Raw genomic sequence first — 27626 nt, 5'->3', positions numbered from 1 at the left:
ATGTTGGAAATATCAGTTCTTAAGGTAAATTGTGCATTTGTTGAATGGTTTAATAAACAGATCTAAGAACATTTTGACCCCTCTGTACCGGTTCAGTTGTTTGTCATTACAAAACAATGACACGTTGGAACATGTCCGTGCTTTCTTCCAGGTGGAGGACCCTAGCTGTTTGTGGGGTAGGATTGTCAAAGGACCTTGTGTCCAAGCACACAGTCCAAAAGACTACGAGGACCTGCAGGTTAAGATGAACCTATTCTACCATGATGTCAATTTTGATGAGCAAAAATTGAAGCTGAACTCACTAGAAGAAGGCCAGGTAATCCCCCCCTTAAATGAATTTACCAGTGAACTTCTGAAACCTAGCCAGGGATCACAGCATTGTAATTAAACTCAATGTTGTGTGAATCTTTTTTTTTTTCCTTGCCAGGTATGTGTGGTTTTTCACTCGGACCAGAAAAACTGGTGTAGGGCTGTCGTGGAAAGTCTGCTTCTGGGGACTGTAAACGGCCAAGCTGTGTGCTTCTTGGTGGACCACGCAGAACGCATTGTAGTTCATAAAGATGAGTATGTGTGATACACACATTAAAATAATTACCTGGGGCATTGTTTATTTTGCCCTGAAGGTATTTCATTGTGTGCTTGAGACGAATGCTAATATGCTTAGATATCTTCACAGTTTATTTGTACTGTATCCTGTTGAGAAAAGTTTTGCTGTATCACGACAGAATTAAGTCTTGATCGTGTTAAGTTACTGTCATTTGAAGTATAAGGTGTTTTCCATTTTTAAAATGAAATGTAGAAGTCAGTTTCCAGTGGCACTTTGACACTTGCTTAGGCTTGGATTCAGAGCAGATAAAAGCAGAATTAGAGAGAAACCCATGTCTTCTCTCAAACGGAAGTGAGCCTACACCTGGAAAACAAATGATTCTCTCATCAGCATTTTAAAACAACAGCATACAGTGACTTAAACTGAGAATGATACTTGATCGCCCTGGTAACAATGTCCAGACCGTAGGCAAATGAGGGTGGGTGTTTTTGCTACCTTGCAGGGTGAGAGTTGCTCTTGATCAGTTTCTGGAGCTGCCGTTTTGGATGCAGAAGTTTGAACTGGCAGGAATTCAACCCATGAGACTTCAAGTATCCCTTTGTGAACAGAAAGCAGAACTTGTGTAAGAATTTTGTGAAATTACAGTACACAATCTTAATTGTTTGGTAAATGCATTATTAGCTTAATAATATTTTCCAGACGATTAAGACTTAATGAAATGAGGGTTTTCCACCATTTTAGATTTTTCTGTCAGTCGTATCGTTTTAATGAGCTCACCATTAAAAGCACTGACAGTTTGGTAGCCGTGATATTTCCAGTCTTTTTTTCTGTAGGGTAATCCTGACTTTTACCAAAAGTTGCTGAAGTCAACCATTGTTTTTTATCCCAGGCCATCATGTCACTGGGACAGTTCAGCTACACGGTACTTACTCAACCTTATACAGGGTGAGCGTACCTCACATTCATTAATGTATCATGAAATTACCTAAGCATATGGAAAATGCTCTTTATTTGCTGTAGGTCTCTAACAAAAATTCAGATACCCTTCTAGCACCCTGATATGTTAGGCTATAGAGATACATGATTTTACTTTTGCATGGGCCCTCTTCTCTCTCTTCAGCTTCTACTCGGGTTCAGGCAGTTTTGTGTGGAAGGTATATGGGATCCTCTGCCATTCAACTCTACCTGACCATCCAGAATGTAAAGGTACGACATCAGGGTTAGCGTGATGAAATGGATTCCAAAGGGAATGTTTACTGATAAGAAGTGAACGCTTATGATGGATTTACCACAGCCGTTAGGTTTTTTTTTTTAACCTTTCTGCTGGACTTAACAGCAATGTGCAAAATCAAAAACATGACAAATAATACACTCAACATACAGGAGTAACTGGAAAGATAAAGAGTGGTTTCACACTAGCTTCAAATATCAGTGAGAGTTGAATACTTAGTAAATTAGTGTGATTCACACACTGGAGGGAAACTTCAGCCCCGTTACACAGTCTGACCTGTCACCTGTGACTTTTGTATTTTTCCAAAGTTAAGTTATGGTATGTGTTTATTTCCCAGATCTGTGTGAACGATGATCTTGTGGTGAAGAAATTTGCCTGTCTTTCAAGTGCAAAAACAAATGTGACGTCACAGAACAGCTCAGTTGACCCCTCACCCTGTGTCTCTGACATGTGACATCTTCTCCAGCCCTGACAAATTCCTAGCCACAAATGTTTTCCATGCAGCAACATCACTTCCTCCTGCCTTCTTATTTGAGGAAGGCCACAGAGATGACATCATAATGGGTGAGAGCACCACCTCTGGTGCTGGGTGAAAAATGTTAGTTGTCACGTAGGGTGTAGGGTAGGTTTTGTTTTACTCTCTTTGTTCTACCGAGACATTTTATGTTCAGAGAAGAAGTGGAACGTGGTATGTGACACCATGGGTAACTGTTAAACAGTAGCTTGTCTCTTAATGGGGGAGTACAATAAAAGAGGCCTGACCCCAGTCCCGTTCCAATCAGACAAAGAGTACATGCATTATATACATACAGACACGCATTATACCCACCCCCCCAATGCTCAGTAGAGCCAACATAACGACAGGATCTTTTTTTTCTTTGTTGTCCCAGTAGAGGCAGGTCGGGAGGACATATCTCTCACAGCACCTCAGGTGAGGGCGACAGAATCCCTCAGTCCCAGCTGTGGACTGTCAGATGGAAACTGTGATTTGGTTCTCTAATCTGCACTCTAATCTGCCATGTTCTGTAATGGTGACTTGCCAAGGTTTAGTCTGTTTTCCCCAAAGTCTCTGAAAGTATATGAATGCATGCAAATGTAGACACTATGCTCTATGATGATCAACATTGTAACCATGCACAGTTGTATGAATGTTTGAGACTTCTCCTGTTTAGGCTGGGTGCGGAGGATTGGTAGAGAGAACGTGTTGTGATGAGGACTCTCTGACACACAGCTTGAGAAAATATCTGGAGACACAGGAGCACAAAAAGATGTAGGTGTATTCTTCACTTCAAATACTCCGGTCGCTCTCAAGCAAAAATTTGAATTCATTTTTAATGCTTATGAAGTTTAGATTGTAATCTTAACCAAATAGCTTATTTAAATAAAAAGAATCACATGACAGGCTGTGACTTCAATGACTCATCATTTCCACAGATGTATGAAGTTTCTGAACCCCACTTTGCACACCCGGCTGGTTCCCAGAGTAAGTTCACTCTCTTTCACTCATTTTCAAAGCGGCTTATCCTAATTAGGGCCGTGGAGCCCGACTGAGTTAAACAATTTAATGAAAAGCCCATTGTCCTCAGTAGAGTCAGAACAGTGGATGTGTTGAGGTTGTAGCGTTGTTACACTGGCTTGCAGCTTTTGATTTTCCTCCTTTCTAATCTCAGTGATATGATTGCACAGTGAATCCTGAATTTAATGAACTGCATGTTTACTATGGCCGACTTTAGCTCCTAGAGGATGAAAGCCCTCCGGAACCCCCCCCTGGAGTCTATAGAGACCAGACGAAAAACGTCTCCTCCTACTCTGCAGTCTGAGGCCATGCTAGCTGACTGGTATGTGCGCCCCACCCTTCCGTGTGTTTTTTTTTTTTCACCCCGACTATGCAGATCTCTTTGAATCAGGGTTTGTTCTCTTGCTGCTTTTCTATTGTAGCAAAAGTTATATTCCACTGTTTTAAGTGCAGGTATATCACCTGAATCTCAACTGTTGATATAGCATTAGTAAACCCCAAAAAGGAACAAAAAGGGACTTATTTTTGAAAGAACTAATTCACCATATAAAAAGGAAAGACTCTCTATGTGTTTAATATCATTTTCAGCGCTTATTTTTATCAGTGTGTTTTTCACTTCCAAGCAGTGTCTTCAAATCGGCATTTTCATTTTCATATGCAGAATTATACAGTGTGTCAAGGGGAAGGGGGAGCCAGTGCGAGATAACATGTGACTTTTATATGATGAGCACAGAAGCTAGACTTATGAGAGCCTCTTCTGTGTAGACAAGATTCCTGAAACATGACTCAGCTCAGGTTACAGATGGCAGTTATCATGTCGTCAAGGATGGTATATAAAGCAGGAGAATATGTAAAGGCTGTATACTGAAGGAAGCCAAGTGTGTTCTCTGACTTGGCTTTCAGGAGAAAACTCCATATCTCTTTGTTCAGTATGGCAGTAACATGACGTACTTAACTTCAAAGATGTTTATCTACATGACATTGTTTTTCTTTGTTTTTTGTTTTAAATTTGTTTATTGTTGTATGTTTATGTATTATTTTATGTCTCTTCTGTGAAATACAGTTTGGCACATAGACTTGTGTTTATGGGCCCATAATACAGTTGCTGAAGTTTTTCCATAAGACCTGTCACAGACTCTTTACACAGACTCTTCTAAAGAAAGACTCTGCTTCTGTGTGTGTGTGCGTGTGTGTGTGTGTGTGTGTGTGTGTGCGTGCGTGTATGCATGCACGTATATGTGTGTGTGTGTGTGTGTGCGTGTGTGTGTGTGTGTGTGTGTGTATGCATGCACGTATATGTGTGTGTGTGCGTGTGTGTGTGTGCGTGTGTGTGTGTGTGTGTGCGTGCGTGCGTGTATGCATGCACGTATATGTGTGTGTGTCCATCAGTGACAGCGGTGGTTCCTCTGTAAAACTGAATGGAGAAAGTTATCTAAAAGAGCGACAGAACGTGAAAGAGGAGCTGGCCTGTGCAAGGTAGGAATGTACTGATTTAATACTGACCTCCAGACAGAAAACTGTTTGTAGGGACTCATTCATTTACCCTTTAACTGGAGCTTAACTGGGGCCTAGCATTAGTCAAACATACCCCCCCACTCAGACATATCTACTTTCCCCAGTCCACACCCTGAGGAGTCTCTAAATTACATAGAAGCTGTGTATGGGTGGGCTATGAAGAAATTATATGAACACATGTTTATGCATGTGTGTGTGTATGTATGTATATACATATATACACACACATAGTTAAGCCCAAAATTATTTACACCCATGCCAAATTTGGATTTATATTTTGAATTTTTATTTGACCAGTAGGTTTCATCTGGTTGGAAACGACATAAACAAGTGGCAGAAGACGGTAAGACATTGTGTCGAAGGTGTTGATGATAACTATTTCTATGAATTTTTTTTTTTTTTTTTACATTTTTACTAAAAATGCCATGTCCAAAATGATTTATACCCCTTGAAATTGATGCAGTTTTTGAGAAAATGCAAGCTCCTATATCATTCCAAATGGTTCTGGCAATTTCTACCATGTTGTGGTGCATTCTAATCAACTTTAAATTGAGAACAGTTCTCTAGTCAGTCACTGGTCAATGGCAAATCATGGCCAAAACCAAAGAGCTTAGTGAGGACCTCCGGTTGCACATTGTGGCTGCTCACAAGACAGAGAAAGGCTATAAAGCCATATCCAAGTGTTTGAAGTGCCAGTGGCCACAGTGCAAAGCATAATCTAAAAGTACAAGGAGTTCCACACTGTGACAAATCTCAAAAGGTGGGGGCAAGATGCCAAAAGTGACCCCTGCTCTGGCATGAATGGCAGTGTAAGAGGCCAAGTAGAATCCAAGGATCATCACCAAGGCCATCCTGATGAATATGAGCAATTCTGGTACCAACATCTCTGGGCAGACACTCCAGCATACACTGCACAATGCTGGTCTCCATGGACGCTGACCAAGGAGGACTCCACTTCTCCAAGGCAGAAAAGAAGGCATTTGGTCATCAATTCTGTGGTCGGATCACCAAAATCTTTCTTCTTTGTCCAGGTGAGCTATTTGCAAAGTCTAGGTGAGCCTTGTGTGCCCGTCTTGGAGAAGTGGAGTCCTCCCTGGTCAGTGTCTACTGTAATAGTATAGGAGCTTGCATGCTCTCAAAAATTCGCATCAATTTCAAAGGGTATGAATAATTTTGGACATGGCCTGTTTAGTAAAAATGTGGAAAAAAAAACTATACAAACAGTTAAAATTTATCATTGGCATCTCTGACACAATGTCTTACTGTCCTTTGTCGCTTGTTGTCGTTTCCATCCAGATGAAACCTATTGGTCAATATAAAAATTCACTATAAATTCAAATTCGACATGGGTATGAATAATTTTGGGCTTAACTGTATATGCAGTGCATAACTGCAGCCCCTAGTATGATATACTGTATATATGACATAGCTGTTCCTAATTAAATGCTCCACTTTTCTATTTGTATTTTTATTTCTATTTTTATTTCTGTCTCCCAATCATGAATACGCGACAAAGGTCTGCAGGTGTGTGTGTATGTGTGTGTGTGTGTGTGTGTTTGTGTTTGTGTTTGAGTGTCTGTTTGTGTATTGAGTACATATTTTTGATGGATTACAGATTGCTGCAGCTACTTAATCCAGATCCTTTTAACCCAGATGCAGACTCACTCGACACCAACGTAAGCAGTCAGGTCGATGCCCTGTATAGAAAAGCATGGTTAGGATGTCTGAGCAGTCACACCGGTCTGGTTGGCATCTGCTGACTGCAGATGGGTGTGTGACCCAGGGTCAAGTTTTCTGTCTCACTGTTACCCCTTTTCCACTGCCGCGATGCCGGTGCCTGATCGAGCACCGGCACCCGCGCTTCTCCACTGACAAAATACTGGTGCCGGAGCCGAAAAGCTGGCACCGGCACGGCACCACAGAAATGCTGGTCCCAAAAGTTGGAACCGCTGACGTCAGAGGCTATGCAAATAAAAACCATGCGAGAACCAATCAGTTCAGCGTTTGATATGTGACGTTCTTTAGAGAGGCGGGAGTAACAAAAAACGTCTGACCAAGTAGCGGTAGGCTAAAGGATATTTGTAGCATGTAAATATGTATATGATTAAAAGATGCATGATTAACAATTTGTGTCTACATCAATACGGGCTGTTGTTTACATGTTACATGAACGTAGTCGGACCCAGAGTGGTAGAAAAAGACACTCTCTCTCGGCTCTGGCTGGTGCAATTAAACCACTTCATGCAGACCTTCATTTAAACACTCGTTTTAACTTTTGAGCTAGGTGACTTACTATTTTCATGAATTTTGCCCCCAGAGCGAAAAGTTCTGGGACAAAATTCGTGAGGTGTTTCGCTGTGTGGAAGCCTAGCGTAAAAGTAAATTTATAAAGAGCAAGCAATGCGTTCTGTCCGACATTATTTTTTCCCCACGGAAATTACCCAAACTTTCGCTATGTAGTGTTCGGTTCCCAAACCTGTGGAAATGAGGGCCGGTTCTCAAAGGCACCAAGGCAGCACTGGCTCCACACCGGCACGGGCACCAGCACCAGCACCGTCGTAGTGGAAAAGAGACATGTCTGTCCCCGCTCACTCACTGTGATGTAGTGCACTGTTAAATCACTGTGTCTTAAACCACTCGAGGTGTGAGAAAATGCTTGGCATAACACTTAAGGGAGAGATTTTCTGTTCTGAAAAAAAGGGAAGGAGAGGGGAAATAAGAGAAGTACTCCATGTGACCTCTGTGTTAGGTTCTCATCCCGGAACATGCCGGACACAGGGTTCTGGTACATTCTGCCATCACAGTTGACCCTTGCGTGACCCTTTCCCATGCCCCTATCACGGAGAACTTCAGAAAGGTACAGGACTGGACGCTGTCATCACTGAAGACTGCTTCATTTTGGATTTATCCTCAGTCTTGGTTTCTTTCTTTTTTTTCCACTGTGATGTATTGCGTTGTTTGGTTTTTTTCTGCATTTGTATTAGTTGTAAATACTCTTGCACGTCCTGATCTGGCTCAGTTCACATGTTTCCACAGTTCATAAATTTGACCAGAATGAACAAAATGTGAAACAAATTGTCCAGTGCTGCATTTTTAGGCACCAGGCCTAAATGTCTGTGCTTTTTTGTGTGTACATCTGTCCCCCTTAGTGGAAATTTCATCGCTTGTGAGATAGCATTTGATGTTTGTTGAACTTCAGTTTGGCGTATATATGTCCAGGCTTTTCACTGCTCTGTTTTTTTTTTTTTGTAAATTCAGTTCTTGTTGAGGAGGAAGTATGCAGGTCCAGGAGAAGCTGAGAGTTACTGTTGGCCCAGCGTGGCACGCGGATGTGACACGGTTCTGGTGTCTCACAGTGGGGAGGACCCAGTTTCTTATCTGCCCCCACTCCTAGCTCACATCCAGCTCTCATCTGTCTACAGTCCTCTGTCAGCACACAGCGGAGTGAGTTATCACCGACGCTCCAGACACGCACTGACAGAGAGAATACTTTACCACATTTGTGTTATTTTCAGGCTTGAAATAAAAGTTGAACTGAAACTACAATTTGAATGTATTTCTGAGTAAAAAAACACAACTACTAAATAAATAACCAGATTGTTTTTCTGTATCAGAATTATCCCAGTCCTTAGCTGCGGATAGCCATCTTCAAACATTGTACAGCGCTAATTAATATAACTTCCTGTGTGTGTGTGATAAGGAAAATCTGTCTATTCAGAAGTTCAACAGGACTGTGACTGGTTGGAGGGGGGTTGCATTAACAGAGCTGGAACAAAAGCCTAAATATAATCACAGTTCTGCAGGGGCATGTTTACTTAACCCTCATCACTGGAGGAGTGCTGGGTTTGAGAAATCCAAACCTATAGTTTAATGATAGTTTACAAACAGCTGGTATGTGTGTGTATGTCCTCCAGCCTCTGTCAGTCATCCTTTGTCCTGGCTGGGAAAAGGTGCAGATGGTGATGGAGCTATTGGAGGAAAGCCAGGCAGCGCAGTGCCTCCACCCAGCTGCAGCGTTAATCGGACTGGGCAAAGACGAGGCCACGAACTTCAAGATCCAGAAGAACTGTGAGATTCAGCTCTTACGAGTTTATTTAGTGTTTCAAACGAGCTGATTTCCCCTGTTTTGCACTTCCTGTGTTGTGGCCCGAGGCATCTGACATGCCTTAATCTTTGTGCTGAGACTCCAGGCTGAATGGTACAGTTTAGATCTGGCCTCTGATTGTTTGACTGGGCTGTATGATCAGTAGGTGAGGTAGTGTAGACAGACATCTATGGCTGTGTGGGTGATGAAATATCAGAAACACTGATTTTAGACGAGGAGTTTGTAACAGAGTGTCCAGTGTCCATCATTGTATTTAAACCAGGACTCTATGTGATATTGGATTTTTATTTCTGAATAAAACTCTCTCAGCAACAGTGCCTTTAGATGTCTGCTCTGATCAATGAGTGAGGGTCAGCTGAAATGTTATAGCAATGTTACCATAACAGATTTCTCGCCTAACCAGTGAACCATTTGAATTCACAGTCACATTAGTGTTGTCTTTTACAAAACAGGGTATTTTACACAGGGTGGGTAATATTAACACAGGTTCCCTTTAGATAAGGATTTGCATGTGACTACCCTGGTAACTGTGAAATCTCTCTCTCTCTCTCTCTCTCTCTCTCTCTCTCTCTCTCTCTCTCTCTCTCTGTCTGTCTGTCTGTCTGTCCTAGGTCAGCTGCTGGTGACCACGCCCAGCAGCATGGCTAGGCTGTTGGCTGCACACTGCTTCCTTTTCCTGCGGCTATGCCACCTGGTACTGCACGAGGCTGATGTGCTTTGCTCACGCACCCCTGCCCAGGTCAGACACGCAGAGACCATGGAAGGAACAGAGAACATGCCCTGACATGTCCTCTGTGTTCTGGACTAGATGTGTTCCGCAGTGGATGTGCTTTTGACACTACTGAATGTCGATCTTTGTCCAAATTTACGTATACATAGTGATAGTATGGCACATGATTTATGTACAGTTTAATACACACACAGACAGTGGTGTGGCTTGGTTGGAGGTAGGGACCTGCTGAGGTAAAGTGTGAAATGATTGATTCAAAGACGGACGCAGACCTGAACATACACTACTTTTCCCTCCATTCCTCCATTTCATTCTGTTTGTCTCCCTCCCCCTTTCCCTCCCTTTCTCTCTCTCCCCCTTTCCCTGCCTTTCTCTCTCTCTCTGTCCCTCTCTCCTCTGTTCCTCTGTACCTCTCACTGTCTCTCTCTTCTTCTCTCTCCCTTCCCCCCACTCTCCCTCTCTCTGTGTTTGCCTCTTGACCTCTCCCTCGCTCCCCATCCCCCCCCCCTCCTCCCTCTCTGACTGTAGATGGAGACTATCTTACAGCATTTTAAGAAGTTGGTATGCAGTGAGGAGAGGGTTTCCTGCCCGCGGCAGATCATTTCCGTTGCTAAGCGCTGGACGCCGCCACTGGACAGCTTGGTTAGAGAGCACATGTTCAGCCCCAACGTGATAATCACTGCGTTAGAGGAGGCTGCCCTATATGGCCAAGTTCATCAGGTTTGTCTTCTCTCGTGGGTTTGAGCTTATCTCTTAATATTGCCCCCTAGTGGAAATACTCTAGCCACAAAAAGACTAGTCATCATGACATATAAATGGACAATGACTGTTGTTTGTAGGTATCTTTTTTGGGACACACAAACATTTAGGATTTGGCGAGGAACAGTTGTTTGTGTTTCTGTGGGTCAGTGGGTCACACAGGTGTGTGTGTGTGTGTTTGTGTGTGTGTGTGTGTGTCTTCTGCAGGTCGTCCTGCTTTGTTTGGACTCCTCTAAGACTTCTGTTCTGCTCAGCTCTTTGGATTTCAATCCTTCCTTACCCCAAAAGACCCTGATCATTGCTAACTCTCCAGAGGAGGTAGAACATGTTCACAAGGTGCGGTTGTTTGTGTGTGTGTGTGTGTGAAGCACCTTATTAACCTGGTCCGTAACTCATTCACTCTCATGTTTAGCTGATTCCTGAGGGTTGATTCTGCAGGGAGGTGGGGTTGTTTGCCATCCCTCCAAAAATTAGAACTGGCCAATACAGATGTAATTAAGATATGCTGTATCACATGTGATTCGCTCAAACCAAAACATCCCTTGATGAATATCAGTGTTTAGATACAAAGCACCTCATTAGCCTGACTTTTTGGAGTAGGGGTTACAGATCTGCCAAATATCAGTTTTCAGGTGAGTTATATATATATGTGTAACCTCCCCCCTCCAGGTCAGATGTTGTTTATTGAAAATTATATGCTGTCGTGAGATTTTAAGAATTCTTTTTATTGACATTTTAATTCTCATTAGTATGGACGATTGCTAAATATTTCTTCTGCAGCTCTGCTACCATTCTCTCCTAGACTCTCCTTTGTGTTTGATTGCTTTACATGGTCCATGCAGTTTCATAAGGAGGCAATGCAAAGTTAGTTTATGATGTAGCACCAAGAGAGCTGCAGTCAGCACCTGGTCTGTCACCTTTAACGTACTCCAAGGAAACCATGTTTCGATAAAAGTTACTTTTTCAACTTTTGCTTGATGTTGTGGATTCTTTTTCTGGGTTGCTGTCAGCTACTGAAAATCATGATTGAGACAAACTATAAGCAAAGCAGTTTAACTTTATGTTGTTGTAATAGCATGGCTCTGACTTCACTAACTAGCTGTCAACCTGTCTTTCTCTTCATTGTTCTCTTAATCAATTGCAAGAAAAAATGAAAATGTAAGGTTTTACCTTAAGGAGTGGGGGGAGGTAAGTAAGTGAATGTGCAAACACTTTTTTGCAAAGTTCTATATTGGTCACACACACACGAGGAGCAGTGAGTGGTGAAGTTCAACTTCTGCATATGACCCATCCTGTATACCCACACTAGCAGTGAGCACACACACATTAGGAGCAGTGGGCAGCCGCAGTGCCGCGCCCAGGGAGCAACTCCTCTTGCCAGTGCACTGACCCTAACATACATGTCATTGATGGTGGGAGAAAACCGGAGCACCCCACGCAAACAAGGGGAGAACTTGCAAACTCCACACATTTGAATCTAGCATCTTCTTGCTGTGAGGTGACAGTGCTAACCACTGAGCTACCGTGCTGCCATCTATAGACTATATACTACATACAGAAGTATCAAGCTAAAAATGGACTGAAATCTGTCACCACCTGCCAGCACTACATTAACACCAGAAGAAATGCTAAGAATAATAGCTAAAGTATTACACACACACACACACACATATACACACACACACACACACACATATATATATATATATATATATATATATATATATATATATATATATATACACTCATACATGTACACACATATATATAGCATTAGTTTACGGTTGTTTTCCATAAACAAAAATTGTTTTCTTTATACATTCCCCCAGTAATTAATTGAGTGCCCACCGATCCCTTGTGGTAGATGAACTAATTTTGAATTGACTGACATCTGGCTGTTTATTATGATATTTTTCCTCCAGGTTGTCACCAGCACCTCAGCATTCTCACTAAAGGCACATGAGGGTTTGACTTTTGAGTTGGACTTTGTCATCCAGCTGTGGAACCAAGACATTGGGCCTGACACTCAAGTCATTCTGGGTAAAGGAAACCTTATTTTACTGCGGAGCTGTTTTAATGCATTCAGTCTGTCTCGATTCTTGTCAAGTTTGTGAGAGGGCTGCTCAAAAGTAGAACAATTTGGAGTTTGTTAATTATTTATGAAGAGAGTAAACATTTTAATTTTCTTTTTAGAGCTTTAGTCATATCTGCCACACCAGACAAAATTCTCTCTGTAGACCTCTCCATTTATCCGGAGGCAGAACACAATTCCTGTTTTGTTCTATTTTTTAAATCACCATCTTTCCCCAGTGACCACCAATGAGTGCCTGAAGGCCCTGGGAATCAGAGATGCCACGTGTGTAGTTCACTATGGGTTCCCAAGCTCCCCAAAACTTTTTGGTTTGCGACTCCTCTGCATGTCTGAAAACTTCCGGAACCTCTCTGACAAGGTACTGGCCATCTTCCAGATCATTTCACCCACACACTCCTCTGTGGACTTTTAAAGTGTGTGTGCACATGTCTGCTGAATTTCACTTTGAATTTTGGGCAACACAGTTTCCAATATGTAAAACACAAGGCAAAATGCAAAATTATTCTCAGTGCAATGGCCTTAACTTCAGCAGCCAATCAGTACTGAGTGCTGAGAGCAATTCATAAATGTGTGTTACTATTGGGAATGCTTTAATTAGTTTAGTTTGCAGTTTTATACCACCAAATGATCTTTATACAAATAGTTATTGCTTGTATTACACTAATTGTATTTGTATATTTTTTGTATATTTTTATTTGACAAAATGTCAAGTAGCCCTAGCTTCCAAATGTACCATAGAACCGATGAGCCTCTGACTACAGAGGTGGTGATATTCAAATCAGCCACTAGATGGCAGTATTAGAAAACGAGAAGTGAATTCACTGCTTGTGACCAGTTGGAGACTCCACTCCACCTAATTTTTTGTCTGTGTATTTGCCTGTGTCCATGTGTGCCTGCGTGTGCGTATCTACAGGTGTGCGTGTGTTACTGTGTGTATAAGTGTTTGAGAGTGTGTGATTGTTGTATACCCTTACATGGGCCGCACATGGCTCCTCTGTGTTGTGTCATGACAGAGCACAGGTCCTGGGGTTCAGTCTGTGTTGCTGCTGTCTGAGCGGAGCGCTCGTCACATTCCGGGGGTGCTGCGTTACCTGAAGCGCACAAATGCCTCGCTGCCCCCTGAGCTCCTGCAGTTTGCCCGTGGGGTGCAGCGAGCCAAGGAGGAGCAGAAGACGGACAGACCTCTGTGTGGATACCTGAAGAGCACGGGCTGCTGCAGGTCATTGAGCTAGTAAAGGACACAGTGTGATTTTTTTAGTTTATGTCCCACGGGCTTTGAAATGTCACTTAACATTCACCTTTGGTATAAGTTTGGAGTTTCTACTCTAGTATTCTTTAGTGTACTGTTGATAGGTCTTTTTGCTCTCTCTCGCATTCTTTCTTTCTTTCTTTCTTTCTCTCTTGTTCTCTCTCTATGTATGTTTGTAAGTTAATTTGTGTATATATATATATATGCATATATGTGCGTGTGTGTGTGTGTGTATGTACGTACGTAAGTACGTGCGTATGTATGTATGTATACAGTCGGCCCTCTGTATCTGTGGATTCGACCATCCACATATCGAAAATATTTGAAAAGAAAAGAAAAAAAAATTCCAGAAAGTTCCAAATAGCAAAACTTGAATTTGCCACACACTGAGCACTATGCTGAATACACATGAATGAAGTGATGTGTTGACATACCCTGCTGGTGCCTCCTGTCATTTCACAGATCCTCAGTCTCTCTCCAGCACTTATTTCCTGAGCATTGTTCGCCTCGCATCTCATTCGTTTTCTACTTGTGTTGCGTGCGCCCTTTGTTTCTGTGAAAAAATGGCTCCTAAAAAGCAACTTTTGTACAGATTTTTTTTCTTCTCATTATTCCCTAAATAATGCATTATCACAACTATTTACATGGCATTTACATTGTATTAGGTACTAGGTATTACAAGTAATTTAGAGATGATTTAAAGTATACAGGAGAATGTGCGTAGGTTATATGCAACTACTATGCCATTTTATAGATTAGATTTTTTTTTATAGATTAGATTCAACTTTATTTTCATTGTGCAGAGTACAGGTACAAAGCCAATGAAATGCAGTAGCATCTAACCAGAAGTGCAAAAGCATAGTATTATTTACAGGCAAGTGCAGGTAGTGAGTACTGCAGTAGTGATATTGTATCTTACAGTATATACAGCATTATAGACAGTGGAGATACAGTATATACAGCATTTAAGACGATGGTGAGCAAATATACAGATATGTACATGTGTGTATATTAATAAATAATGTTCTACACAGAGGTGAAGCTGCCAGAGTAGACAGAGGAGTGTGTATGTATAGGTTGAATAGATATAATAGACAAAATATATACAGTATGTTTATGTACAGTTATAAATAGGGTACTCAGAGCAGCATGAGCGGAAGCCAGTGCAAAAGGAGCAGGAAACAGTGCATATAGTACAGAGATAGTGCATAGAGTACAGGTATTGCAGTGGAGTGCAAATGAAGCTAGCGCTGTGGTGTGGAGTTCAGCAGGGTCACAGCCTCATGAAAGAAGCTCTTCCTGAGCCGGCTGGTGCAGGAGCGGAGGCTCTTGTAACGCCTGCCAGATGGGAGGAGGGTAAAGAGTCCGTGGTGAGGGTGGGATGCATCCTTGATGATGCTTTTCGCCCGACCCAGGCAGCGTTTGGTGTAAATGTTCTCAATGGTGGTCAGTTTGGTGCCAGTGATCCGTTGGGCAGTTTTCACCACCCGCTGGAGAGCTTTACGGTCTGCTGCGGAGCAGTTGCCATACCACACTGAGATGCAGTTGGTGAATATGCTCTCAATGGTACAGCGGTAAAAGCCCACCAGTATCTTGGAGCACAGATGAGCTTTCTTAAGGCTCCGCAGGAAGTAAAGCTGCTGTTGTGCCTTTTTGATGAGGATGGAGGAGTTCAGGGACCAGGTGAGACTGTCAGAGATGTGGACGCCCAGGAGTTTGAAGCTAGGTACATGCTCCACTACAGCTCCGTTGATGTAGATGGGGGCGTGTGCTTTGCTCCTAGCACGTCTGAAATCCACAATGATCTCCTTGGTCTTCTGAGTGTTAAGGGCCAGGTTGTTGTCTGCGCACCACGCAGCCAGGTGCTCGACCTCGTCCCTGTAGGCTGTCTCGTCGTCCTCTCTGATCAGGCCTACCACCGTGGTGTCATCTGCGAACTTGATTATGGTGTTGGAACCATGCACAGGGACGCAGTCGTAGGTGAAGAGGGAGTACAGGAGAGGGCTCAGCACACAGCCTTGTGGCACGCCGGTGCTCAGATTCAAGATTCAAGATTCAAGATTCAAGAGTTTTATTGTCATGTGCACAGCAGAACAGGCAGTTACACTGTACAATGAAATTCTTACTTTGCTAATCCTCCGTTGCCAGACAATATATAAATAAGTAGAAAAAATTCTTAAATGGGAAGATCTTATATGGAGACATATAAATAGCAAGTGAAAAAAGAGAGAGGTGAGGTAGATATAATGTGCAAATGTCGCAGTACAAGCGCAGTATGTGCAAATGAGGTAGATTGAGTGTGCAAATGTCACAGTACATGTGCAGTATGTACAAGGGGGCAGAGAGCAGCAGTCATAAAGTGCATTGTGCAGTATTGCATGATGACAGTGGTGGGACAGCAGCACTAACAGCTGTCTTGTGTCTACAGAGTTTACAGAGTTTAGTGTTCGTAAGTGAGAGTGGAAGAGGTGAGGTAGTCTAACTTAACAGACTGGGGTCTGTTAGTCAGAAAGTCCAGAGTCCAGTTGCGCAGGGATGTGCTGATACCAAGCTGGCTAAGGGACTTGAGCATCTGCGGATTTTGGTATCCATGGCAGGTCCTGGAACCAGTCCCCCACGGATACTGAGGGACAACTGTGTGTGTGTGTCCATATGTATGTGTGTGTGTGTGCGCACGTGTGTGTATATATATTTTTATATATATATATATATATATATATACACACACACACACGTAGGTAACAAATAAAAGGAAAACCCTGAATAAATGAGTGGAGAAACATAATGAATGCAGACGCAGGTGCATTGCATGGTACAGTTAAGCAATTAACATCCAGTCATGCTCTGTTGCATGTATAAAAATGCTGAGCAGGCCCATTTGAGCTCGATTTTGGATTAAGATGGCGAGAGGAAAAGATCTAAGTGACTTTGAAAAGGGGTTCATCGTTGGGACACTGATGTCAGGAGCTTCAGTCAAAAAGACTGCTCAGCTGGCTAGTGTTTCAGTGGGAACAGTGTCTAAAGTGACATCTGCATTTAGATCTATGGGAAAGACAACAGTAAATAGGATTGGCAATTCTGGTTGACAGTGCACATTTGATGACCGTGATGCTCGTGCATTAGTGCGATATGTAAGGAAAAACAGAGACTAAGTGACTGAGAATGTCAATGCAGGATGTGATCAGACGGTATCTGCAAGAACAGCCTGTCGACAGTTACATATAGAGGGATATTATAGTAGGGCTGCAGTGCATAAACCCGTCATACAAAGATGAATGCGCATTTGAGAGTTCAGTGGTGTGAAAACCATAGGCACTGGTCTACAGAGATGTTGAAAAAAGTGATATGGTCAGGTGAGTCATCATTCACTATATTCTCGACAAGTTGGCCAGTGCATGTGTCGCATCCACCAAGAGAACGGTACAGGCCTGAATGCTTGCTCCCCCGCTACAGTGAGGGGATCTGGTGGCTCTGGTATGCTGTGGGGGCCATTTTGCTGGCATGGTTTGGGTCCACTTGTCCCAGTGGAGGGAAGGGTCACTGCAAATCAATACAACGGTGGTCTGAGTGAGCACCCATGATGAAACATTTCTATCCTGATGGGAGTCGTCTCTTCCAGGTTGACAGTGCCCCCATCCATTGGGCATGAGGGGTGAATGGTTTGATGAGTATGAAAATGATGTGAATCATTTGCTGTGGCCTTCGCAGTCACCAGATCTCAACCCGATTGAACACCTATGGGAGATTTTGGACTGACGTGTTAGACCGCGCTCTCCACCACCATCATCAAAACACCAAATGAGGGAATATCTTTGGGAAGAATGGTGGTCCATCCCTCCAGTAGAGTTTCAGAGACCTATGGAATCTATGCTAAGGTGCATTGAAGCTGATCTGGCAGCTTGTAGTGGCCCGGCATCTCACTAAGACACCTTATGTTGGTTTTTCCTTTAATTTGTCACCTGTCTGTCCGTCTGTCTGTCTGTCTGTCTGTCTGTGTGTGTGTGTGTGTGTGTGTCTGTGTGTGTGTGTGTGTGTGTCTGTGTGTATTGTGTTGAAATAATCAAGCTTGCTGTGGTTGCTTTCACAAAGTGCTAGCCAAGCAGGAACTCCAGATGACACACACACACACATATATATATGGATGTTCAGTGTATTTTTCTATTCCTCTACAGTGTATTTGTCCTGTCCCACGTGTATGTCCAGTGTCTCTTTCCTATTTCAGGGACAGCAGTGCTTGTGCAGACAGGCACTCAGTCAGCAGAATTCTGGACAATCCCCAGCACTCATTCTCCGGCATTATTCTGGTCAGTGTGTGGACAGTGTCTGTGAGTGGACAGTGTCAGTGTGTGGTCAGTCTGTGAACGGTGTCAGTGTGTGAACAGTATTAGTCTGTGGACAGTGTAAGTGGACGGTGTCAGTGTGTGAACAGTATTAGTCTTTAGACAGTGTAAGTGGACGGTGTCAGTGTGTGAACAGTGTTAGTCTGTGGACAGTGTAAGTGGACAGTGTCAGTGTGTGAACAGTATTAGTCTTTAGACAGTGTAAGTGGACGGTGTCAGTGTGTGAACAGTATTAGTCTTTAGACAGTGTAAGTGGACAGTGTCAGTGTGTGAACAGTATTAGTCTTTAGACAGTGTAAGTGGACAGTGTCAGTGTGTGAACAGTATTAGTCTTTAGACAGTGTAAGTGGACGGTGTCAGTGAGTGAGCAGTATTAGTCTTTAGACAGTGTAAGTGGACAGTGTCAGTGTGTGAACAGTATTAGTCTGTGGACAGTGTAAGTGGACAGTGTCAGTGTGTGAACAGTATTAGTCTGTAGACAGTGTAAGTGGACAGTGTCAGTGTGTGAACAGTATTAGTCTTTAGACAGTGTAAGTGGACAGTGTCAGTGTGTGAACAGTGTTAGTCTGTGGACAGTGTAAGTGGACGGTGTCAGTGTGTGAACAGTATTAGTCTTTAGACAGTGTAAGTGGACAGTGTCAGTGTGTGAACAGTATTAGTCTTTAGACAGTGTAAGTGGACAGTGTCAGTGTGTGAACAGTATTAGTCTGTGGACAGTGTCAGTGTGTGAACAGTGTTAGTCTTTAGACAGTGTAAGTGGACGGTGTCAGTGTGTGAACAGTATTAGTCTTTAGACAGTGTAAGTGGACAGTGTCAGTGTGTGAACAGTGTTAGTCTGTGGACAGTGTAAGTGGACAGTGTCAGTGTGTGAACAGTATTAGTCTGTGGACAGTGTAAGTGGACGGTGTCAGTGTGTGAACAGTATTAGTCTTTAGACAGTGTAAGTGGACAGTGTCAGTGTGTGAACAGTATTAGTCTTTAGACAGTGTAAGTGGACAGTGTCAGTGTGTGAACAGTATTAGTCTTTAGACAGTGTAAGTGGACGGTGTCAGTGTGTGAACAGTATTAGTCTTTAGACAGTGTAAGTGGACAGTGTCAGTGTGTGAACAGTATTAGTCTGTGGACAGTGTAAGTGGACGGTGTCAGTGTGTGAACAGTATTAGTCTGTGGACAGTGTAAGTGGACAGTGTCAGTGTGTGAACAGTATTAGTCTTTAAACAGTGTAAGTGGACAGTGTCAGTGTGTGAACAGTATTAGTCTTTAGACAGTGTAAGTGGACGGTGTCAGTGTGTGAACAGTATTAGTCTGTGGACAGTGTAAGTGGACAGTGTCAGTGTGTGAACAGTGTTAGTCTGTGGACAGTGTAAGTGGACAGTGTCAGTGTGTGAACAGTATTAGTCTGTGGACAGTGTAAGTGGACGGTGTCAGTGTGTGAACAGTATTAGTCTTTAGACAGTGTAAGTGGACGGTGTCAGTGTGTGAACAGTATTAGTCTTTAGACAGTGTAAGTGGCCAGTGTCAGTGTGTGAACAGTGTTAGTCTGTGGACAGTGTAAGTGGACAGTGTCAGTGTGTGAACAGTATTAGTCTTTAGACAGTGTAAGTGGACAGTGTCAGTGTGTGAACAGTATTAGTCTTTAGACAGTGTAAGTGGCCAGTGTCAGTGTGTGAACAGTGTTAGTCTGTGGACAGTGTAAGTGGACAGTGTCAGTGTGTGAACAGTATTAGTCTTTAGACAGTGTAAGTGGACAGTGTCAGTGTGTGAACAGTATTAGTCTTTAGACAGTGTAAGTGGACAGTGTCAGTGTGTGAACAGTATTAGTCTTTAGACAGTGTAAGTGGACAGTGTCAGTGTGTGAACAGTATTAGTCTGTGGACAGTGTAAGTGGACGGTGTCAGTGTGTGAACAGTATTAGTCTTTAGACAGTGTAAGTGGACGGTGTCAGTGTGTGAACAGTATTAGTCTTTAGACAGTGTAAGTGGACAGTGTCAGTGTGTGAACAGTATTAGTCTTTAGACAGTGTAAGTGGACAGTGTCAGTGTGTGAACAGTATTAGTCTTTAGACAGTGTAAGTGGACAGTGTCAGTGTGTGAACAGTATTAGTCTTTAGACAGTGTAAGTGGACAGTGTCAGTGTGTGAACAGTATTAGTCTGTGGACAGTGTAAGTGGACGGTGTCAGTGTGTGAACAGTATTAGTCTTTAGACAGTGTAAGTGGACAGTGTCAGTGTGTGAACAGTATTAGTCTTTAGACAGTGTAAGTGGACAGTGTCAGTGTGTGAACAGTATTAGTCTTTAGACAGTGTAAGTGGACAGTGTCAGTGTGTGAACAGTATTAGTCTTTAGACAGTGTAAGTGGACAGTGTCAGTGTGTGAACAGTATTAGTCTTTAGACAGTGTAAGTGGACAGTGTCAGTGTGTGAACAGTGTTAGTCTTTAGACAGTGTAAGTGGACAGTGTCAGTGTGTGAACAGTATTAGTCTTTAGACAGTGTAAGTGGACAGTGTCAGTGTGTGAACAGTATTAGTCTTTAGACAGTGTAAGTGGACAGTGTCAGTGTGTGAACAGTATTAGTCTGTGGACAGTGTAAGTGGACAGTGTCAGTGTGTGAACAGTGTTAGTCTGTGGACAGCGTAAGTGGACAGTGTCAGTGTGTGAACAGTATTAGTCTTTAGACAGTGTAAGTGGACAGTGTCAGTGTGTGAACAGTATTAGTCTTTAGACAGTGTAAGTGGACGGTGTCAGTGTGTGAACAGTGTTAGTCTGTGGACAGTGTAAGTGGACAGTGTCAGTGTGTGAACAGTATTAGTCTTTAGACAGTGTAAGTGGACGGTGTCAGTGTGTGAACAGTATTAGTCTTTAGACAGTGTAAGTGGACAGTGTCAGTGTGTGAACAGTATTAGTCTTTAGACAGTGTAAGTGGACAGTGTCAGTGTGTGAACAGTATTAGTCTTTAGACAGTGTAAGTGGACGGTGTCAGTGAGTGAGCAGTATTAGTCTTTAGACAGTGTAAGTGGACAGTGTCAGTGTGTGAACAGTATTAGTCTGTGGACAGTGTAAGTGGACAGTGTCAGTGTGTGAACAGTATTAGTCTTTAGACAGTGTAAGTGGACAGTGTCAGTGTGTGAACAGTATTAGTCTTTAGACAGTGTAAGTGGACAGTGTCAGTGTGTGAACAGTATTAGTCTTTAGACAGTGTAAGTGGACAGTGTCAGTGTGTGAACAGTATTAGTCTGTGGACAGTGTCAGTGTGTGAACAGTGTTAGTCTTTAGACAGTGTAAGTGGACGGTGTCAGTGTGTGAACAGTATTAGTCTTTAGACAGTGTAAGTGGACAGTGTCAGTGTGTGAACAGTGTTAGTCTGTGGACAGTGTAAGTGGACAGTGTCAGTGTGTGAACAGTATTAGTCTGTGGACAGTGTAAGTGGACGGTGTCAGTGTGTGAACAGTATTAGTCTTTAGACAGTGTAAGTGGACAGTGTCAGTGTGTGAACAGTATTAGTCTTTAGACAGTGTAAGTGGACAGTGTCAGTGTGTGAACAGTATTAGTCTTTAGACAGTGTAAGTGGACAGTGTCAGTGTGTGAACAGTATTAGTCTTTAGACAGTGTAAGTGGACAGTGTCAGTGTGTGAACAGTATTAGTCTTTAGACAGTGTAAGTGGACAGTGTCAGTGTGTGAACAGTATTAGTCTTTAGACAGTGTAAGTGGACGGTGTCAGTGTGTGAACAGTATTAGTCTTTAGACAGTGTAAGTGGACAGTGTCAGTGTGTGAACAGTATTAGTCTTTAGACAGTGTAAGTGGACGGTGTCAGTGTGTGAACAGTATTAGTCTGTGGACAGTGTAAGTGGACAGTGTCAGTGTGTGAACAGTGTTAGTCTGTGGACAGTGTAAGTGGACAGTGTCAGTGTGTGAACAGTATTAGTCTGTGGACAGTGTAAGTGGACGGTGTCAGTGTGTGAACAGTATTAGTCTTTAGACAGTGTGAGTGGACAGTGTCAGTGTGTGAACAGTATTAGTCTTTAGACAGTGTAAGTGGACGGTGTCAGTGTGTGAACAGTATTAGTCTTTAGACAGTGTAAGTGGCCAGTGTCAGTGTGTGAACAGTGTTAGTCTGTGGACAGTGTAAGTGGACAGTGTCAGTGTGTGAACAGTATTAGTCTTTAGACAGTGTAAGTGGACAGTGTCAGTGTGTGAACAGTATTAGTCTTTAGACAGTGTAAGTGGACAGTGTCAGTGTGTGAACAGTATTAGTCTTTAGACAGTGTAAGTGGACAGTGTCAGTGTGTGAACAGTATTAGTCTGTGGACAGTGTAAGTGGACGGTGTCAGTGTGTGAACAGTATTAGTCTTTAGACAGCGTAAGTGGACAGTGTCAGTGTGTGAACAGTATTAGTCTTTAGACAGTGTAAGTGGACAGTGTCAGTGTGTGAACAGTATTAGTCTGTGGACAGTGTAAGTGGACAGTGTCAGTGTGTGAACAGTATTAGTCTGTGGACAGTGTAAGTGGACGGTGTCAGTGTGTGAACAGTATTAGTCTTTAGACAGTGTAAGTGGACAGTGTCAGTGTGTGAACAGTATTAGTCTTTAGACAGTGTAAGTGGACAGTGTCAGTGTGTGAACAGTGTTAGTCTGTGGACAGTGTAAGTGGACAGTGTCAGTGTGTGAACAGTATTAGTCTTTAGACAGTGTAAGTGGACAGTGTCAGTGTGTGAACAGTATTAGTCTTTAGACAGTGTAAGTGGACAGTGTCAGTGTGTGAACAGTATTAGTCTTTAGACAGTGTAAGTGGACAGTGTCAGTGTGTGAACAGTATTAGTCTTTAGACAGTGTAAGTGGACGGTGTCAGTGTGTGAACAGTATTAGTCTTTAGACAGTGTAAGTGGACAGTGTCAGTGTGTGAACAGTATTAGTCTTTAGACAGTGTAAGTGGACAGTGTCAGTGTGTGAACAGTATTAGTCTGTGGACAGTGTAAGTGGACGGTGTCAGTGTGTGAACAGTATTAGTCTTTAGACAGTGTGAGTGGACAGTGTCAGTGTGTGAACAGTATTAGTCTTTAGACAGTGTAAGTGGACGGTGTCAGTGTGTGAACAGTATTAGTCTGTGGACAGTGTAAGTGGACAGTGTCAGTGTGTGAACAGTATTAGTCTTTAGACAGTGTAAGTGGACAGTGTCAGTGAGTGAGCAGTGTTAGTCTGTGGACAGTGTAAGTGGACAGTGTCAGTGTGTGAACAGTATTAGTCTTTAGACAGTGTAAGTGGACAGTGTCAGTGTGTGAACAGTATTAGTCTGTGGACAGTGTAAGTGGACGGTGTCAGTGTGTGAACAGTATTAGTCTTTAGACAGTGTGAGTGGACAGTGTCAGTGTGTGAACAGTATTAGTCTTTAGACAGCGTAAGTGGACGGTGTCAGTGTGTGAACAGTATTAGTCTGTGGACAGTGTAAGTGGACAGTGTCAGTGTGTGAACAGTATTAGTCTGTGGACAGTGTAAGTGGACAGTGTCAGTGTGTGAACAGTATTAGTCTGTGGACAGTGTAAGTGGACAGTGTCAGTGAGTGAGCAGCGTTAGTCTGCATACAGTGTCGGTGTGTAGACAGTGGTAGTCTGTGGTAGTCATACACACTCTAAATTTGTGTGCTTGTCATGCTTGATTTTTCCACGCAGTAATGCAAAGGAGGTTTTACGGGTTTTTTGTGTTTACAACACACCAAGGTTCTGCCCCTTTACATCAAGAGTGCCTCTGTTTACTATGGTCGTGTCGTCCGCCAAAAAGACGACTGTTATGAGACTTTATCGGCCCAGATGAGCTCTCACTACGCCAGAGAAAAACTTTGTGCTAAAGATGTCCTGGAAGGGGAATTATATGGGATACAAGAACGGGATGTTTACCACAGGTAACAAGGCACTAGCCACTTTCCAGAAGAACGTTATAGAATAAAATGTTCTTCCTAATGTATTGGTCTTGAGTGTGAACCTATCTGTTAAACTGTGTTCAGAAAAGATCACGGGACTTGTAGCACAGTCTCTTTGTAGATAAGCAGCTGTGTAAGTGTTTCAGTAAAACTGGTACCATGTTGCTGATGGTAGCTTGTAGTGGGTAGTATATGTGTCGTCATGGGAACATTTGAAGTCTCTCTGTTACCATGGCAGGGTGCGTGTTACAGAAGTACCTGATAAAGGAGACCGCCTCTTCAGCAGTGTGACGGCACACTTTTTGGATGAGGGGCGCACACAGGAAGTGAAATCACACCAGCTGTTCCAGCTTCCCACCCAGTTCCACCAGTTGCCTCCCCAGGCTGTGGAAATAATTGTGTGCAGAGTTCAGCCCATTGACGGGGAGGTTCACTGGAACCCAAAGGTCTTATTGCTCCCTCCACATTCCGTTTTATTACAAAACAAAAAAAACATATGTATATTGTTGTTAGTATGGATACCTGTTTTTACATACACCATCAACAGTACGCTAAATATATTTTCCTTTTTTCAGGTTACCAGAGCAATCAGTCAAAAGATTCAAGGAAAGTTACATCAAGCTAAGGTGGTCTTGAGTCTAGGAAACACCATTTGGGTTGATCCTATGGTAAAATTGGCTTTGTTCTCACTGAAAATTCAGTCATTATAAATCGCATTAGCATAAATAGTGTTTTCTGATGTTGTTTTTGACTCCTCATCTATGTCTTGTGTTTAACAGGTGCGAGTGACTCGGCTACCTGGTCTTAAAACCTTCATTAATGAATATAACATCAGCGATGAGATCCTGGCCACAGGGATGGGCACAACCAATCCACAGCATGTGGACCTGCTGAAGGAACTGATCCAGCACCAGGCAGACTCCAGCACCGCACAGACCAGCCACGCCCATCTGTTAGTGTGGAAAGGGAAAACACAGAGAGCAGCTTTACCACTGTCTTGCAAACCTAACATTAATTATTGTCGCATTTGTTTTAGTTCAGTGATTGGGCTTCACTAATAATAATTACTTGTTTCCTTTCCTGCCACCAACATTATCGCCTTCACATTCACTTTGCCCTTGACGTGCTACGTCTATGGACGCTAAGTTATAAAATCATGCATAAACAGCATGATGGAGATGATAATAATAATAATAATAATAATAATAATAATAATCATAATAATCATAATAAAAAGTAAAAGCATGAGGGGAAACAGTATACAGCCTGTCCGTGTTTGTTTTTAATATCCAGACAACAACAACACAATAATATCGGCCTGTTCAGAGCCTAGGTGTGGTGTGGTATCGTTTGTCAGGTTTGAGAGTTCTCCTGTGACTCTGAAGCTGAAGGTCCAAGCTGAAGAAGAGCCTCTGTCCAGTAAGGTCAACGCTTCAGAGGAAAACCTGAGTACTGGACCAGAGCTCAGGGTGGAACCTCCAAAAACCGGGCTTAATGATCCACAGAGGTAATTTTGACATCTCCGGGACATACAGCGTCAGGATGTTACACACAGCTTGACTGATGTTGAAGATCACAATGAAGCATTCAAAACAACATGACATCATAAAGTCCCCATGTCCATGCATGACATTTTAAAATGGATTTTTAGCCCTGTCATCCACGTGAAGGACATCTGTTTAGTTTGAGATCAGTTACAACATTTTAAAAGAGCAGTGACTTGACAGGGACTACATTTCCCACTGTTCCTGCAAAAGTCGCGTATATCCCATAATCTTGTCTTTGGGATGATGCTGTTAAATGCAGATGTAAGTATGACCGACATGATGTTGTTAAACAGATGTGAAAACGTGTGCATCGACAGAAATAGTTACCTCTCACAGCCGAAACGAACCAGATGGATGAATAAACTCACTGGTGTTGACATTGGTAAAGTTAAGCAGAATGATCAACATGCCTGTAGAGTAAACGTTGTACTGAACCAACATGCACATATGTGGAATAAACAAGCAGGAATAAAAAAATAGGACTCGTCCATAGTAAACTCAGCTCATCTACCGACTTAACCACACTTCACATTGGCCTTCATCTCAAAGCTTTGCCCATAACATGCCACATCTACAGACACAGAGTAATAGGATCACTAATAGACAGCATGATGGAAACAGACGTTATACACCCTTTCCTTGATGTAGTATTGTTTATATCCAGACAACAACAACACAATAATATCGGCCTGTTCAGAGCCTAGGTGTGGTGTGGTATCGTTTGTCAGGTTTGAGAGTTCTCCTGTGACTCTGAAGCTGAAGGTCCAAGCTGAAGAAGAGCCTCTGTCCAGTAAGGTCAACGCTTCAGAGGAAAACCTGAGTACTGGACCAGAGCTCAGGGTGGAACCTTCAAAAACAGCTTAATGATCCACAGAGGTAATTTTGAACATTTCTTACACGTACAGCATCAGGATGTTACACACAGACATCACACAGCTTGATTAATATTAAAGGTTATTTTTAGAATTTTGGACAGTTTTGTAATAGTTTCTCTCCCTGTCTCCCCCCCAGTTTTCACCCCCAAGTAAAGTGGTATGAGAAGAAGAATACAGTCATTGTTCACATAAAGCTCACCTGCCCTGATAAGCAGAGGTGTGAGTTTTACTCCGACAGGGTGATATACAGGTCAGTTCACGGGTCAAATCTGTGTTACACACCTGTGTGTGTGTCTGTGTGTGTGTGTGTGTGTTATCCTCAGCATGAGCGTGGGAAGGGAGGGGCTGAGACTGGCAATGTGTTGATACTGGAAATAAAAAGCAGTATGTTTGAACTAAACTTCAGCAGTGACGTACACAGCAGTAGCAAATGTTCATGTATCAGGACAAATATGACTGACCTTACTGTGGGATGACAGGCTGCTCCTGTGGGTGATTTTGACTGAGCTAAATCACATATGTCATTGTTTATGTCACATAGACATAGCTGCCATTTCTTACATAACAGGGTAATGTGGACTTAATAATAATAATAATAATAATTATTATTATTATCGTTGGTTTGCGTTTTGTCCTCAGTGCCTATGTGAATGAGCGGCATTACCTTGCCAATCTGGAGCTGCAGGGTAATGTCATTCCCGAGCACTGTTCTTGGTCAGTTGAGGGTAATGAACCAGAGATCAGACTGGTGAAACTGGAAGAGAGAAACTGGAAGACACTACTCAAACACAAGGCAGATATTTCCCCTTTCTCTCTCTTTCTCCCTCTTTCTCTCTGCAGCATATTAGAAAGTATTGAGTCAACACAATGTTCTCCACACATAGCAGTGGCATGTAATACCTATGCAGACCATCGAAAAAATAAGACAGTTCAGTTTTGTAATTGTTAACATGATAAATGTGTATTGTCTCCACAACAGAGTCCATTTGTCTGCTATAACTTTGACTACATTGGGGAGGAAGAAATGACAATGCTGAATGGTGAGAACTGTGCATTTAAACGTCAGATACAGATGTTGATAAAGCTGTCAAAGGCTCTGTACGTGCCATGTTTTCTTTTTTGTTTCCAGGTCCCTGGTTTGTGGCGGATGCAAAAGATGAGGGATGCTACGTCATATCAGACAGTGAGCTTGAAAGTGACAGTGACTGA

The 27626-nt window shown here is 42.7% G+C and overlaps 1 protein-coding gene across 1 annotated transcript; it reads left to right on the top strand.

Moving 5' to 3' along the window:
- On the top strand, positions 1 to 27626 carry LOC115828364 (putative ATP-dependent RNA helicase TDRD12). Its single transcript, XM_030792321.1, is given in 31 exon segments — positions 1 to 24; positions 152 to 316; positions 428 to 564; positions 1050 to 1169; positions 1437 to 1492; positions 1668 to 1753; positions 2116 to 2211; positions 2213 to 2367; positions 4684 to 4770; positions 6425 to 6492; positions 6796 to 6811; positions 7588 to 7666; positions 8068 to 8253; positions 8724 to 8877; positions 9526 to 9653; positions 10173 to 10364; positions 10611 to 10739; positions 12326 to 12443; positions 12714 to 12853; positions 13509 to 13714; positions 17967 to 18048; positions 23796 to 23977; positions 24234 to 24441; positions 24571 to 24663; positions 24775 to 24947; positions 25353 to 25502; positions 26271 to 26375; positions 26554 to 26667; positions 27057 to 27210; positions 27397 to 27457; positions 27547 to 27626. Coding segments are annotated over 31 exon segments (3744 nt in total).

Source organism: Chanos chanos, chromosome 15, assembly GCF_902362185.1.
Source record: "Chanos chanos chromosome 15, fChaCha1.1, whole genome shotgun sequence".
Lineage (NCBI taxonomy): Eukaryota > Metazoa > Chordata > Actinopteri > Gonorynchiformes > Chanidae > Chanos > Chanos chanos.
Note: the sequence above shows the minus strand (reverse complement) of the source record. Positions and strands in the feature narration are given on the sequence as shown.